Below are 17210 nucleotides of genomic sequence, written 5' to 3' on the forward strand. Positions count from 1 at the left end.
GCCTTATCCAAGACCAGAAAGGAGAAGATATATATATATATATATATATATATATATATATATATATATATATATGGCAAGAACTTAGACTCTGAACCCTTCAGGTAATAGACTGTAATCCTTCAGTAACTTATGACTTTTCAGTTAAGCATTTTGACCTTAAAACATTACATAAAAATTTTGGTTCAACCTGAAGTAGGATGAAAAGTTGAGAACCTTTTTATCATAGGTTGATGTTTCATTTAAGAAATATTTAGTTGTGTACATAAAGTATTATTCCTACATTCAGAATGTCTTATGCTTTCTTCCTTGACCATTAGACTTGTTGACTTCTTTGATGTTAGAGAAGTTAAAGAGATTTCTAAACATGTGGAACAGTAATATTTTTGTCATGTATAAATGTGCATCCTAAACTACCAGGTGCCCTCTGGTTATCTGGCATGGCATGATAGAAGGAGTGATCATTTAAAGATTAAGGCAGTGGTTTTCAAAATTTCCAGAATCCCATGGACTCTCTGTGACTTTCTCAGCAGTTCACAAGGTCCTTCTTCCAATGATGTGTGTATGAGACTGTATTTTCCATATTTAACCAGTGCAACACAGTGTGACAGATGTAATGCAGAATCATATATGAGACTCTATTTGCTTTCTACTAAGTTAAACATAAAGAGATTTATAAAAATGGGAAGTAATGCCACTTTCCTTACTATGTTTTTTGGAGAAAATAATAGTTTTTAGTTTTTAAATTTATAGAACACAGGGTAGTGTGTTTATTATTGTTTTAAAATAAATGCAATATGAAAAAATTCTCCAGTTTTAATTTGTAACAGAGTAAATATTGATAGACATGGCCTGCATTGACAGGCTGCTAAGAGTCCTCAGTACATTTTAAGACTGTATAGTTATTCTGAGACCAAAAAGTGTGAAAACCACTGGAGTAAGGCATCCCTGAACTATTGATTTATTGCTACTCTCTTTTCCCACTACCAGTCCCCTCTTTCTTTGCCAACCTGTATCTGGAACTTCTTAACCAAAAATACTTGGGAGCAGAACAGTTGAAAACTTAAAACAGTATTTTCTTTTTAGTGTATTTTAAAATTGGGAATAGATCCTTAGGGCTTCAAATTGGGACTTTAGCATGTTGATTTTTTTATAATTACAGTCTGATCAGGAATTTTATTCCAGAACATTCTCCTTTCTACACTCTTTTCCCCCTTTTCTTTTGGAGGTTCCATTTTTAATAGCTAAATTAACTGGTCAGCAGAGACTCTGCCAACTGAACAAAATGGCAACCAATAGTGATGCTGACATATTTTCCAAAGATTTTTTTTGGCAGATTTGAGTCATCCTATAAACAGACTAGTTGGGGGGACTGAATTTCCAACTCCTTTTTTTTTTTTCTTTCTTTTCCTGTTTTCCACTTAGGAGCCTAAATCAGTGTTTTAATTCTGCTTGCATGATAATCTGTGAAAATGTCTTTTGGGGCATGGGCTTTTATTGGCTTTGTGACAGGAAAAAATGTCAGTGCTGATTGTCTTTTCGTTTTTAGGGTCCCCCCCCCCCAATAGTGAAAGGATTCTTCATTTTAATGCTTGACGCTTCTTAACTGCTGACTTTTATTAGTACCTGATCTGAATTGTAGAGATTAAAGTTACAGAGATGATAAATATTTTAATGCGACAGTTTCTTTGCAGGTGTGTATATTTTGTGTGTTGCGGCATGGGAGTAATTGCTAATTTATTTAGAATTTAAACTTAAATTGAGCTGATTAATTCAGGGAAATCTGAACTTAACAATATTAAATGTGCATCTACTGGGTAGTGATTAATCGAATAGACTACAGAATTGGCTAGCATGGAATCTATAGTCTACTGAGGAGACATATGCTGAAAAGCACAATAAGTATGAGTAATTAATTATTAATTATGATATGGTCCAGGATAGTAAGGACCACAGTGTTTATGTATCTTTATTATTTTAAATTCCATTTTTTTAAAGGTTTTATTTATGTATTTGAGACAGGGAATAAGAGAGCATGAGCAGGGAAGGGGTAAAGGGAGAGAGAGAAGCTGACTCTCTGCTGAGCAAGGAGCCTGCTGTGGGGCTTGATCCTAGCACCTTGAGATCATGACCTGAGCAGAAGGCGACACTTACTGATGGAGCCACCCAGGTGCCCCAGTATTTTTATTTTTAAGATTTATTTATATATTTGAGAGAGAGAGAGAGATTGGGGGAGGGACAGAGGCAAAGGGAGAGAGAGACTCTCTAGCAGACTCTGTGCCAAGCTCAGAGCCTGTTGCAACGGGCTTGATCCCACAACCCATGAGATCATGACCTGGGTTGTAATCCCGAGTTGGCTCTTGAGCCAACCAGCCAGTCAGGTGCCCCTCAAGTATTTTTTAATTTTGAGTTTGGGGACCTTGCATTCTATCAGATGGAAGTGAATGTTAACTGCTTTCCCTGCCACCCCACCTCCCCGCCCCCAATAAGGTGATTGACAAAGAACCACTAGGAATAGAGATACCAGCCTCACCATTTTCTTATTCCTTCTGGTGCTTTCATTAATAATATATTCGATCTGTAATTTCTTTAATGGTTTTAGAACACTTGCAATTTGGGAAGGGCTTGTTTTCATAACATTCTTAAATCGACCCTCAAAATTATGGTACATGGCTATACTCTAAACATGCCATGCCTACCTTTTTAGTAACTTCTACTCTTTCTGGAAGAATTCTTGAACTAGACTGTCATTGGAACTGAGACACACCAAATGAAGGCTCAAGTTACTTATCTATCTACTATATTAAAACAGTTTTTGTAAGATGCAAATTTCGGTACATACAGTCACTGACATAGTGGTTCGACTTAATGATTTTTTGACTTTACCATGTTGTGAAAGTGATAAATGTTCAATAAAAACTGTACTTCAGATTTGGATCTTTGGATCTTTGGATCCTTTCCTGGGTTAGCAACATGTGGTATGGTCCTCTCTTATGACACTGTGGGCAGTGGCAGCGAGCTGCAGCTCCCAGTCAGCCATGGTCACGAGGGTGAACAGCTGATGCACTGACTACCATGCTGTCCCCAGATAGCCATTTTGTGTTTCACTCTTAGTACAATATTCAATTAACATGAGATCTTCAACACTTTATGATGAAATAGTCTTTGGGTCAAATGATTTTGCCCAGCTGTAGGCCAATGTAAATGTTCTGAGCACATTTAAGGTAGGCAAGGCTGGGCTATGGTGTTTGGTAGGTTAGGTGTATTAAATGCATTTTCAACGTATGATATTTTCAACTTATGATGGGTTTATCAGGGTGTGACTCCCATCACAAGTAGAGAAAGTTTTGTGTTTTCATCCTGTAAGTCAGTGAATTTTCTTGCATGACGCTAGGGTGCCTGTACCTCTTTTCGAGGTAGGTGGGCTAGTGCTCAAGACAAGTAATTGACAAGTAATTGATGTCAAGTGGCAGCAGACCAGTGCTGCAGGCTTGAAATCACCGCTGATGGGGAGTTGTTTCACCAAGTGTTTGCCTCTTCAGGGAGGTCATGAATGACAGGAGGAGGGGAGTGGGTGGGAGAAGGGTGGAAGAAGAGGCTTAGGGCATGTGAGGCAAAGGGAACCAGCAGTGTGCTTATGTTCAAAGTCATGGAGACAAGATGGTGATGAGGAGTCAGTGTCTGGCTCTGATGTCCTGGCATGCCACCAGTCAGGGGCTTGCCGCAGAAAGATCTGTATGAACATGGACATAGTCCTATAATAACAGCTGTAAAAGGGGTCACTTGAGTTCCATAGACTTTAAAAAATATAAAAGGAAGATACACAAAACTGCCCTTTACCTCTCTTCTTCATGTTGCTGTGAGAAAAGGGATAGACCGAAATTTAATTGTGGCTAAATTGAAATGAGGGTGGTAAGATAAGACGGGGGTGTGGAGAATGAACAGTCTGACCACCAACCAAAAAATTTGATTTTACGATCAATCAGAAGGTGTCCACTCCAGGGGAGCTGGGGTGGCTCAGTCCGTTAAGTTTCTGACACGATTTCAGCTCAGGTCGTGATCTCAGGGTCATGATATCAAGCCCTTTGTTGTGCTCCCCGCGGGCGCTGGGTGCAGCTCCTGCTTCAGATCCTCTCTTTCTCCCTTTCCCTCTGCTCCTCCCAGTGCTCTCAAAACAGATGTGCACTCCCAGCAAATTAAATAGCAACTGGCTTTTGGTCTTTACTTTGAGCTACAGGTGTAAGATAGCACACTCCCCTGTGCATTAAAGAACTTTACCAGTTTTCTTTTTTACCATCCAGAAAATCACAACTGATCAAAGTTTTAATGTGTATTATTTCTTGTACTAAAGAATTAGTGTAACCAAACTCATCATATTCCTAAATTTTTTTTTTAAGATTTTTAAATTTATTTATTTGACAGAGAGAGAGAGAGACCACAAGTAGGCAGAGAGACAGGCAGAGAGAGGGGGGGAAGCAAGCTTCCCGTTGAGCAGAGAGCCCGACGTGGGGCTCGATCCCAGGACCCTGAGACCATGACCTGAGCCGAAGGCAGAGTCTTAACCCACTGAGCTCCCAGGTGCCCCTTCCTAAAATTTTTATAGGAATTATTTAAATGGATAAGTTCTTTGTTGTAATCATCTGACTTACAAAAATTGAGCTTTTGTTAATGTAGTTTCACAGAAATATCAACCTGAAATTTATATCAGGTACCTCACTTTCTCTCATTTGTATAGTTTGATATATTATAAACTTAGAAGATTTCTTTCTGTCTTGGTTGTATGTATTCTTTATTAAAGTTGGGGTTTGTGTAAGATTGCATTGCTTTGCGATAGATGAGGGATAAGTTGTAGGTATTTTGGTTTTGGTTTTGGTGGTTGTTGTTATTGTTGGTCCCCTTTTGGGCTGTGTGGTGGTTCCTCCACTTCTGATTCTTTTAATGGAGGAGTAAGGTTCAAACACAGTAATTTGACTTGAGTTATGCAGTCACTTAATCTTTAACATCATGTTATAACAGTTTATTCATGCTTCTCAGAGTTTTTAAATTTAGTGCCATTTTTGCATTTCATAGGCTAAGATAAAATTCGAACTTAAAATTCTTTGAGAATGGTTAGCCTTATAGCTGAGAATTTTTCCTGTCCCTCCTGAGTTCTCTGTAAGAGGGTAGTTACCTTAGAGTGGCCACCAGTAGGAGGTAAATCTGATGAACTCCTTAAGATGATTTGCTTAGATCTACGTAAAGGGTATATGTTTAAATTTAGCAAGAAATAAGGCGACATATGTGAGGGGGATTTGTAAGAAAGGCCTTGAATGGCAGTTTGAAGATAGTATGCTTAATTTAATTTGTCATCCTACAGTTAAATTTTTTGTTTTACTTTTATCTCTTATTTTTCCTCCACAGTTGTACAATGGTGGATGGAGTGATGATCCTTCCTGTGCTAATGATGATTGCTTTCCCTTCCCCGAGTATGGAAGGTAAGTGGCTCACAGCTGTTTGGAAGAGGGTAAGTTTCTGGGTATCATTTGGCTTTCTGTAAACTAGCTTGTTCTTAATCCTATCATACTTAATACTCTTCCGTTCTCCCCCTATGTTTTTTAAAGCAGTGTTTCCAGTTCACGCCAAAATTGAGTGGAAGGTATAGAGAGTTCCCATGCCCCTTGCCGCCACACATACAGAGACTTCCTGATTACCAACATCCCCATGGAAGCGATGCATTTGTTAAGATTGTTGGACCTACACTGACACATCATTATCACCCAAGTCCATAGTTTGCTTAAGGGTTCACTCTTTATCTTATGCATTCTGTTGGTTTTGACAGATGTATAATGACATGTATCTACCCTTAGAGTATCATACAGAGTACCGCTTGTCCTAAAAATCCTCTGTACTCCACCTGTTCCTCCCTTCCCTCCATCTTCCTTACCTCTAGCAACCACTGATCTTTCTATTGCCTCCATAGTTTTGTGTTTCCTAAAAAGACATGTAGTTGGAATTATGCAGTATGGAGTCTTTTTGGATTGGCTTTAATAGGCACTTAAGGTTTCTCCATGTCTTTTCGTGGGTTAATGGCTCATTTCTTTTAGCACTGAATGATACTTCATTGTCTGGATGGACCACAATTTATGCATTGACCTACTGACGGGACATACTGGATGCTTCCAGGTTTTGGGAGTTAGGAATAAAATTGCTATAAACATCCATGCGCAGGTTGTGTGTGGATGTAAGTTTTCAGCTCCTTTGGGTAAACACGAAGACTTGTGATTACTGGATTTTATGGTGGAATATGTTTAGTTTTGAAAGAAGCCTCTCAGTTGTCTTCCAAAGCGGCTGTACCATTTGCATTCCCGCCAACAGTGAATGAGAACTCCTGTTGCTCTACGTCCTCACCAGTGTGTGCTGTTGTCGGTGTTCTGGGTGTTGGCCCCCCTGATAGGTGTGTGGTGGTGTTTCCTTATCGTTTTATTTTGCATTCTCCTGATGACATCTGATGGGGGGACATCTTTCCATAGGCTTATTTGCCAGCTGTGTGTCTTCTTTGGTGAGGTGTCTGTGAAGATCTTTGGCCCATTTTTTTAATCAGGTCGTTGTGTTTGCTTATTTTTGAGTTTTAAGAGTTCTTTGTATACTTTGAATAACAGTCCTTTGTCACATGAGTCTTTTGCACTTACGTTCTATCATTCTGTGACTTGCAAAGGCACATACTTTGACTTGCACATACGTTCTATCATTCTGTGACTTGCTTCCATTGTTCTTCAAAGAGCAGAAGTTTTTAATTTTAATGAAGTCCAGCTTATTAATTATTTCTCTCACAGATTGTACATCTGAAAAGTTGCTTACTGCTGTACCCAAGGTCATCTGGGTTTTCTTCTATGCTCTCTAATAATATTATATGATGTAATATTACATAATGGGCTTTACATTAAGTTTCTATTGGACAGTGCTCTTGTGACCAACTTGGGTATCTACAGTCTATAGATTCTGCTCTAAACAGTATGTTAAAAACATTTCAGTAATGCTTCAGTCTTTTAGTGCCAGGAAGATATAAAGGAAGGATTCTGTGCGGTAAGTTTAAAAGAATTAGAGGTGTTTAAACCAGAGGAGAGGTTGAGTCCTAAGTTATAGGAATTAATAAGAATTGAGTTGGAAAAATTTAATGGATTACTAGCTCTTACCTAGGGGTTATGTTCCTCCCCAAGGAGTATTTGACAGTGTCTGAAGACATAACAGGCAAGTTTCTAGGGATTTTCCTCCACTGTATAATTGCTAAACACTATGATAACTAGGAAAAAAAACCTACAGAATGTGGTAGAATAAAGTCCTCCAAATTCCATTCCCTTCCCTAGGTATAGTATCAGTTCTCCATGGTGTTAGGCAGTTCCTTTTGGTTTCATTTGACATCATGGATGGAACTGTGGTTATGGGCATGATTGAAAAGAAAGAGAGTGGAAGGCAAATTGAGGTGGCAATGTGTGACTAGAGATGAAGACGTTAAAAAAGAATGGAGAAGAGAGAAGGGGAAGAGGGCATTTATGAATCAGTATCAGCAACTGGATCATTGGTTGTTTTTTCCTGCTTTTAGCTCTTCAGCTGCCCAAAGAATCCAGCAAATGACCCTCTCATGTCACAGTAAAGATACATAATGAAACAAGTCCGTCTGGCTGAAGTGGAAATGGATGGCCACTAAAGTTTAGCTATTTAATATACCACCACCACAAGGATGTTTACAAGGAAGGAAAAGGACACATCATCCTTTAGTTGCAATAGCTTTTTTTCTCTTCAGCCGGCAATATCCAGTGAGTGCTACAGCCTAGAGTGCTCTAATCATAATAACAGTTGCCCCAGTCCCGTCTTCCTTCCATGACTCAACTCCTTGTTCACTGTCAATAGCATATTCTATGAAAGGACTCTTTGTTTTTGTATATTTACTAGGAATTGAAAAAACACACTGAGAACCCCTATTGTAATTCACTCTAATATATTCAACATTAGTCATAAATCAAATGTTCAGTACAAAATAGTTAACCAAAAGAGGTAAATAATAGGGCAGTTAACTAAAATCTTGACACTAGCCCCATACATTGTCCAGTGCAGACCTTTAGACCAAGTTTAAAAAGAAATAGACCCATGTTTGATGTTTGCAAACACCTTATTGATTGTGCTTCAGTGAAGCTAGATGGCATTACTGGGGCATAATAAGAAAACTACAGAGATTTTGTTGGGTAACCTACTCTTTCATTGAGGCGGGGGGAAAAACCCAAGCAGAAATTCTTCCCCTTTGTCTCCCAAATTATTCCCAAGTGTCGTCTTAAATATTAATTAGAAATAGTGTTAGCACTTCATATACTAGGTCCCAAACATTGATTTTGATAGGGTTTGGTCAGTATGAGTGTGGTTTAGAACATTTCTCAAGTTGTATGAAATCCTAAATCCTCCAAGGTAAAAAAGAAAATATTGCTTAGTATAAGTACCTCTTTGATGATTTTAGGTAATATTTATTGAGTGGCTAATATGTGCCAAATGTTGACCTGCTTTATATGTATTATTTCCCATAATCCTCATGATTACCCTCATGAGATAGGTTTTGGGGGGATGTGCCTTTGCATTGTTGAAACCTCTTGCTTAAAGTTACACAGCCAACAAAAGGTAGGATGTACTTTGAGGAAGGGTGTTCAAGAGTTTCAGTCATTATCCATCTTCTTCAGATTTTGGCTTTTTTTGTTGTTGTTGTTTTGTCCCTTAAATTAGCTACATCACATTCACATTATATCTGGTGCATGCTAGAATCCAGCTCAGTCCAGTCTGTTTGAGAGCTGCGATGAGAGCTAGTAAGAGCAAATGATCAGGCTCCTTCACCTGGGTTTGTGTTTTTTCTTTCTCATCTCTCATTCCAATATTCATTTTTCATGTTCATTATATATACAACTCTAGCTGCAGGAAGAGTTTTATTTGCTCTTACTGAGAAGAGCACTTGAGTCCTAATTATCCGTATATCCTTCCTTTCCTTTCCCATTAATAAAACTAATCATGCTCTAATACTGCTCTTATGCTACTGGGGATAAGTCCATTTTTGTTGCAGAACCTCCATGTTTGGCTTTCCTTTTGTCCCCGAGAGCATTTGCAGGTGACGTCCATGACACAAATACTTAAAATGGAATATTGCTTCAGAAATATTTCTAAGCTAAGATGACCCACATTTTATCAAATTTGCGAGCCATAGTTAGATTTTATTATAGCAACAAGGGCTGGACTTTTGCAGAGTTTTGTTGCAAGAGATTTTGGCCTGTCCTAGAGAAGATTGCTGAGTTCTAAATTATTTTGTGGGCTGACTTGATTTTACTGTTTCCGAAGCCATCACCACTCAGACTTTCCAGCCCAATGACCCAATGAGAGAAGGAAGGGGATAATGTCAATAGACTTTTTGTTAGGGTCCACAAAGGTGCCCCTCTTTGCCACTGTGGGAGAAGAATAGAATAGGCCTTTCTTTGAATTTATCATTATTGAAGATTCAGGAAGTTCTTGAAGGGGAGAATGAATGTACGAGAAATGTTTCTATTAAATTTGTTGCTCTCATTTCTCATTACTATAATTTATTATGTTTGTTGAGAATAAAATCTTTTTCACAGATACATCATCGAAAGAGAGACATTAGGGGATACAGTGAGCTATTTGCCACTCATTCCTAGGACCTAAACTGTAAATATCTGATTGAGCTACACACTATTAAGATACTGCTTCTTTGTTGTCGGATTTTCTCATCTAACAGAATGATGATGTATTAGTGGATGTAAGGTGAACTATGACAAAGCTTCCTTTGAGCTTTTTACTTCTTGGGAAATGTATGTTTCGGCTGTGGGCAGTTAAACTAAAGCCACATCCAATTTTTTTTTCCAATGGACATTTAAAAACATTCACATTCAGGGCAATTATGAGTGGAGGGTAATAGCAGTAGGGTGCGGAGGAGTCTAAAAATTCAGTCTAAGTCAAATATTGAATAGATGTGAAAACAAATCTAAGACCCAAGCTTGTTAAATGATTTCCTTGTGGTCAACAGTGAGAGGGTAGTGCTGTGGCTTCTAGGCTTCTCTTTTATGCAGACAGGTCTCAAGAATGAGAAGATGAATGCCATCACCTCTTTGTGGAAAAGCTAGTGAAGCCGATTTGTAGGTGTGCTGTACATGTGACTTTTGCTCTTGGAAAGAAATCAAGACGGAGGAAAACAAGACACAATAAAGAATTACTTTGTAACTCCCCAAACATTATTAACCAGCCTCGGAACTTCCTTCTGCAGCCCAGCATGACCTCAGGCAAGCTTCCACAGATAATGATTATACAGGATAGTCATAATTACTCAGAACTCATGTCAATTCCAAGATCCTGTAAGACCCAGGGCGGAGTGACTTTCAAACTTCACTGTGACTCACAGTAAGAAACATTTTACAGTTGGACCCAAGCATCTACATTTAGAAACATTTTAGGTTAGGACCCACATGCATCTGAAACAAAAAAATTCATGAAAAAAAAACAGCAGTTACTCTTACTCTGTTTAATGTACTTTTATTTCTTCTTTCTCTTTTTTTCTTTTTTTCCATTCTCTTCGGCTCTATTTTATTTGAAAAGAAAGAATGAGACCTCCTTATCTTGAACCACTCAATTGATTTCCCTATCTAGGAACGGGTCTTGACCCAAGGTTTAAAAAAGGTGACTCCAGTCTGCTTCCAAGAGCTTACTGCCTGGAAATCCCTGCTGCCCTCAGGTGAAAGTTCTGACAAGTGCTGTGTGTGTTCTGCAGCAGAGCGGGTCCGGGGCCTTTTATTTTTTCACAAGTCCATGAAGCCTGACCATCCTCACTCCCACAGCCAGTGGTTTGACAGGAAGAGGGAAGTTTACATTTGTGTCTCTTCAGCCTCGGTCCCAACACCGGGACAGCTGCTGCCTGCTTCTAATCAGCTGAATCTGAGCTCTGCAGACCGGGTGTTTTCCTAGATCCATGGGGAAGTGTGGCATCTAATTCCTTGTTATGAGTTAGAGCAGAGCCGGCACATTCTGAGAATATGACACTGGAGGATGTGGGAAGGAGAGAAGGCATAGGAGGAAGAAGGAAATCTCTCTTGGGAAGGAGGTAGTGAAAATCACCTGAAATAGAACAAAACAGACAAAATCCCCACCCCTGCCTGTAACTGAATGGTGATTTGGAATGGGAGTGGCCTCTTTTTTTGTTTTGTTTTGTTTATTTTACTGCATTTATTTCCTCTTCTCAATGCAGTACCCACACCAAGCCAGTTTGGATGGATCCATTCAGGAAAGTTGTAAAGAATAATGGAGCGTGGGGAGGGGGCCTGCAAAGATACCCACAGTCGGATGGGGAGTCAGACTTCTGTGCTGTATGTATCATCCTGCCCGTTGCCAGGTGGAGTCACATGGTCATGACTTCTCTTTAACACCATGTCCTACTTTGTAGGCTTCACAATGTCCATTTTGCAGAGTGTTGGGGAGAGTTTTGGTAGGTAAATGATGTTGCTAGTTGAAGAGTGTCTTCTGAATGGAACCTCTGGGCCATGCATTGGAATCGGGCTTTTCTCAGGAGAGAGACAAAGGCAAACGCTGCCATGAGCCATCTTCTCCTCTTTCCCATGTGTCCTTGTGCATGTGTTACCTCATCTGTCAGGGGCCGTTCCTGCAGCTGCACCAAGGAGACAGCAATAGGATGGTTGTGAGTTTGTGGGGAAAATTGCAAAGTGACGCCCGGAGTGGAGGAGGCCTGCCTCGACTTGGCGGTGTTCATTTTATCCCCAGTGTGTACCACAAACAGCACCTGGCATGTAGTTGGTGCTCAATGAATATTTGACAAATGAATGAATAAATCACGTTGGCTACAATAATGGTTATTATAATATAAAAAAGATACTATAAGAGGAGCTGGTCTGGGCTGGGGAGATCTTAAGAGCCATGTCTTTCAAAGAATTTATTCTGAGTTTGGGAAAAGAGAATCAGTAACAGCACAATCGTACAATCTTTGATAAGTCAGTGTGAGTACGCCAGTAGGCATAGATGATGTCAGCGTAAGCAGAAGTGGTTGCTGCTGGCAAGGAGTCGCAGTCTAGTTGCGGAAGGCAAAGGTTACAGCCCAGCACCGGGGATAGCTACAGGAAGGGCCTCTGTATCTCACAGGGCTGGGGTTGGAGACAGCAGTCCTGGGAGCCAAACTTTGGCGGGCTCCACAGACCCTGGAGCAGTAAAGGGAGGACAGAGAAGGACTTCTTGCCCAGGGAGGGGCCTCACCCCGAGAACTGCGAGGGGAAGGAATGGACGGCCAGTCCAAAATGGCCAGGGCAGTCCTGAGAAGGGATCGGGCTTGGGAGCACAGATCCTGCTGGCCTGGCAGGGCCTGGGGTCATGAGCAGGTAGTCTCCTATCCGGAGGACAGTGAGAGCTGTTGAAAGGTTATTGGGGGGGGGCGGTGCGCACAGGGTATGGTGGCGTGAGAGGTAAATGGTTGAGGAAAACCAGTCCTGTGGTGATGCTGTCGGGGGTAGGCCTGCATGCTGTATTTTGGGAGGTATCCCAACTATAACAACGTCATGGTGGCGAGCAAAACAAAAACAGAACCTTAGTTCAAAGAGGAGAACTTTGTTATTATTATTTGCAAATAACAGTTGCAGGAGTGACACACAATAAGCTAATAATAATGCCCCCACTACTTTTATTATGAAAACCGAAGCCTGAGCGGCTGACTTTTCTAGCCACTTTTGCAGGACATTTAAATCCCTCTCGCCGGCCCTTTGTTCCTGTGTTGCCATGGAGTGTCAATAACCCGGCTCAGAATAACCCGGGCAGTGACATGCGAGGTACAGCCTGCTCGCTGGCATGCCGGCTGGCCAGGTTATACTGTTGTCATTGCTCCCGTCTTGGGAGGAGCACGGGGCAGCTGGTGGCCCTGGCAGCCGTGAAAGGTGTAGGTCTCTTGGCTGCCTAGAGTTTGAAATGCAACCCAGACTTGCCTGCCTACTGAGCATGTGCGGCTCCCGATGGAGCTGATAGCCACTGAAAATAGCCCACTGAGCACCTGTCCCTTGTACACCAGGCCCTGGCCGACTGCCATCGAGGACAGTGGGGACTCAGCTTGGTGCATAGGTGAGGGGCTGCTGGATTTTATTGGTTCTTGGGAAGATCTCGGGAGCCTTTGGGCCTGGCTTAAATAGACAATCAAAAGGCAGCAGCCTCTTCGGAGCAGGTCCCTTTGCCCTTGTGGAGTTAGCAGGTGGTCACAGTGGCTGTGTACACAACAGTATGTGCTGAAGACTCCATGCAGTTCTTTCTGCTCGGCCAGACGGTGGTCCAGTAGACTGAGGGTATACGTTTTCTCTTGGAAGTAGCAGCTTCCCTGAAAAACTCCCAGAAGGTAGCCATCCATGGTTTCTACTGCCTCAGTTTAGGACAGGGAGGCATTGGTTTAAACTATTTTGTTTGATTTTTTTTTTTTAACCTGTTCTTGAATCCCCCATGATTGTCAGTAGATCACTTCAATGGGGGGTCTCATTGCCAGCTTCTTCTTTCTCAGCAGTCCAGATGTGGGCATAGAATAGAATCCCAGCAGGTGAGAGGACTGTCTGTTCCCCTTTGGGGCTCTTTCCACTGCCTTCTGGGTTTTCATCTCCTCAGTGACTTGCCATTGTTGGGCACAGTTAGCATGCCAATGTGGATGGAAGCGGGCTCTGGAAGGAAATGCTTCCTGAAATGACTGGTGGTATTAAAGCTACTATTTAAAAGTGACCCTTCGTAGATACTTGGGTTATCTTTAGGCTGTCAGGGCTCTGCAGCTACGGGAGCCAGTGGGAGTCTGTGGAAACTCTGGACTGTTGCTTTTGCCTTCGTTGGTGTTTAGATATTCTCGTTCCCCAGCCAGTGGCCTCGTGACACATCTCAGATTTAGCTGCCTTTCCTCTGCCAAGGTCCGAGATGATTGTGGAAGCTGGGAAGGGTGTGCTGTGCCACAGAGACTGGGGTGGGGTGGGAGAGGGAACGAGTGTTTGAAAAGCCAGTTCTGGTTCACAGCACTCTCCAAAAATGCTTTTGGTTTCTACCTTGAGTGTAGGCACCCGGAGCCTTTCTGTGGGCTCAGAGGTTAAAAGAGAATAAGCTCAAAATGACCCAGACTCAACTGTGTCATGGTGACTGTAGAACCCTTAAGTCTATGACTAATAAGCCAATCTTCTTAAGTGTTGAATTTGGGAATTAGTGAATTCTTGTGGACTGTATTAATTAGACTGATAGGGGAAAGAAGATTTACAGAGCAAAGGTCCAGTTAAAGGCTGGAATACAGATGCTCAAGGCATGTATTCATGGGATCGAAGGCATGGGATTCTTCTCACAATTAACCTTGCCTGGTGTTCTGGGCCTGGTAGGGCCTTAGGACATGAACTGGGAAATTAGGGGATAGGGAAGTAGCAGTATTTGAGGCTTGATCGTTGCCCTAGTTTTTTACTCTTAGATACCTTAATCTCGTGGGCTTCTTCCAGGCTGGGAGCAAATAGTCTAGAAAGCACCTTGTTCCCTCTGTGCTTTTTTTCTGGAGTGGGGTAGAGTAGGGAGCTAGAAAGCAGGAATTTAACTAATTCTGGACATTAAAAAATTTTTTTTTTTTTTTTAACCTTTGGCTAAAATTGCCAAATGCCTAGAGGCTGACATCCTAAGACTGTTGTCCAACAAATTGTAGCCCTGCCTGTCTTCTGTATGATTTATCTCTATGGTTGGAAAGCTTTCAGAAAGGCTATGGGGTGTGGTGGTGTTTTGCTGCTGGTAAATAGAGCCAAGATGGGCAACCTTGAAGGCCCCATTGCTGGTAGGGTACAGAAGGGCAGACAGAGGGGGGAGCCTTGCTCTGAAACCACCCTGTAGTTCTTTCTCCACTGTTCTAGCCCATGTAGAACCCCTGGTTGGAGTTTCCTAACACCAGAATTTTCCATACAGAGCCTGGCTAGGAAACCCTCACTGGAGCAAGCCATGCACTGCCTTGTTAGCCTCTGGAGCATTGAGAGACAACCCACATGAGTTAGGCACACCTCTTCCCACACTGTGAACAGAGCTTCTAGCCTCAACACCGGATGGGCGGGACACCATCACAGGTTCTCTTCAAACCTAAACCAGGAATGGCTTCCCTGAAATGTTTGTTATCATTCACCAGGTCCTTTTCTCTTCACCCTCAAGCTGTGGTCCTCTGTCTTACTCTTTCTGTTACGTAGAGCTTCCCTCAGACCGGGGCATTGTCACTATATATGGTGGGGATATTTTCTGGTAATTAAAGGAATTCCTTAGTACGTAGTTTCCATTAGGCCTTGTAATCATTTATTTCTCTGAAGCGGAGAGTCAAGAAGTTTGAAGACACGATGCAAAAGGTCATATTTTCCCCTGTTGTTTCATCAACCTGGTGCATGCCGGAAAGCTGTGTCTTTGCTACATTCTGGGAATCATAAAAAGCACGGAAAAGACAGACCAATATTGTCTTAGGTCAGTACCCCACGATGTTCTTTAACTTGTTAGTCACTTAAACACAGACCAAATTTTTGGCTTTGAAATAAAAACTGTGGCTGCTGCAATAAGGCTTATTTTATAGGGATTATTTCAGAGACAAGGAGTCAGCCCAGACACAAAATAAACAGATGGCACTTTTTTTCCCCCCAACTCTCGGCTTCAGTGGTTCAAATGCAGGATGACTTGGGAATCCTTATCACCTTCAGCAGAGCAAGAAGGGGAAAATGATGTAATTCCCTCTTCCCCACTCCCTGCTGAAAACACCGTTACTTTCACCGAGAGAAGAAAAATGGCAGCAAATACCAGGGGGCATCTCCTCACTGCCGAGCAGGCAAGTCCTGCATGACGCCCTTCACGTGGCTGGAGTCGGGGCGCTTATGATGCGTCGATCGTTCTGGTCACCTTCACGTCGTAGTAGCCCAAAGTCCTCCCATCAGCCATCCAGGGAAGGATCATCATTAAGAGCCCTGCTGTTCTATTAATGTACTAAATAATTCCTTGTTTTAGGGACACTTGTGTTTTACCTCCTTCTCTGAACGGACAGACAGACAAACAGAACACCTACCGGACCTCACCACAAGTATTCATTTTCTACACTTGTAAGCCGGAGTAGGTGAACAGATGTGATGTGCCGGCGAGCTCCTCTGAGAAGTGGTTTGCACAGACATGCTGGCTCAGTGACTAAGCCTTGCCTCAAGATCTCTGCTGACATTTAAAGACTTTATAGGCTCAGTCTGCTCTGAAAACCAGCATCATGTCTCTTCCCCCCTCTAAATCCTGTCTGTGAGGAGAAAATTCATTGTGAAGCAAATACTCATCAGGCGTGTACTCCTTTCAATTATTGAGGCAGGTGGGGGTATAAAACAGTGAACAGAGTAGGCTCAGTTCCTACCCTCACGGGGTTTCTAGTCTAGAGGAAAGACTTGCACCTTTTGTCGCCAAACAGACACGTGCATGGGAGTGTATGCAGGTGGTTCCTACTCTAAATCCAAGGGTATGCACAAGGGTTTCCCCAGAGGGAAGGCAGATGCTAACTAGGAAAATGGGGTGTCGTCAGGAAGGGAGTGAAGTCTTACCTGCGGGGGGAATTCCATATCTAAAGGACCTGAAGTTCTAGAGCAAGAGAGGCCTTCCAGAAATGGAGAGGAGCCTAAAGAGGTGGTGATGAGCTCCACCAGGACTTATGGCCCCACGAACCACCCCGTCTCTATTTCAACAACCATGGCAGGCAGAGAGGACTACATCTGAATGGGGATGCCCTTTGCTCAGTTCCAGAATGCTGGAGCAAGGACGCATTTATAGGCATTGTCAGTTCAAAATCTTGGGAATCCTGAAATCATTTTTTGTTGTTATTCTAATTTGTACGTGATCCTGTTTGATCTTTCTTAACTCCTGGGATATGTTTTCTTCTTGGCTTTACAACTTGGCCAAGTATTGGTTTCTATGAGCAGGAAAAAAAAAAAAAAGTGATTTGGGTTCCCTAAGTGGGGGTTTTTTATAATGCGAGCACTTAGGGTCATGATGCACTGTATTCCCGAGCATATAGCTCACCTTCTTGCCAGACCATCAGATGCCCTTCACGAGGCATTCCAGACTGACCTTTGTGTTTCTGTCTTAGGAGCAGGCTTCTGGCACTGATACCTGGCATTGCCAAATCCGTCACTGAGCCTTTGTTTAATGCC

At 42.0% G+C, this 17210-nt stretch overlaps 1 protein-coding gene across 3 annotated transcripts in view; it reads left to right on the forward strand.

Annotated features, from left to right (window-relative positions):
- Window positions 1–17210, forward strand: part of ACVR1 (activin A receptor type 1) — a 127477-nt gene that overhangs the window by 63833 nt on the left and 46434 nt on the right. For 2 of the 3 annotated variants that reach the window (XM_059167281.1, XM_059167282.1), the window contains exon 3: window positions 5401–5474. In XM_059167281.1, the coding sequence (XP_059023264.1) occupies window positions 5408–5474 (67 nt within the window). In that variant the 5' untranslated portion in view covers window positions 5401–5407. Of the gene's footprint in view, window positions 1–5400; window positions 5475–15484; window positions 15505–17210 lie in introns of those variants that run through there. The other variant, XM_059167283.1, reaches the window with a different exon arrangement.

The sequence above is a fragment of the Mustela lutreola genome, chromosome 3, assembly GCF_030435805.1.
Source record: "Mustela lutreola isolate mMusLut2 chromosome 3, mMusLut2.pri, whole genome shotgun sequence".
Classification (NCBI taxonomy): Eukaryota; Metazoa; Chordata; class Mammalia; order Carnivora; family Mustelidae; genus Mustela; species Mustela lutreola.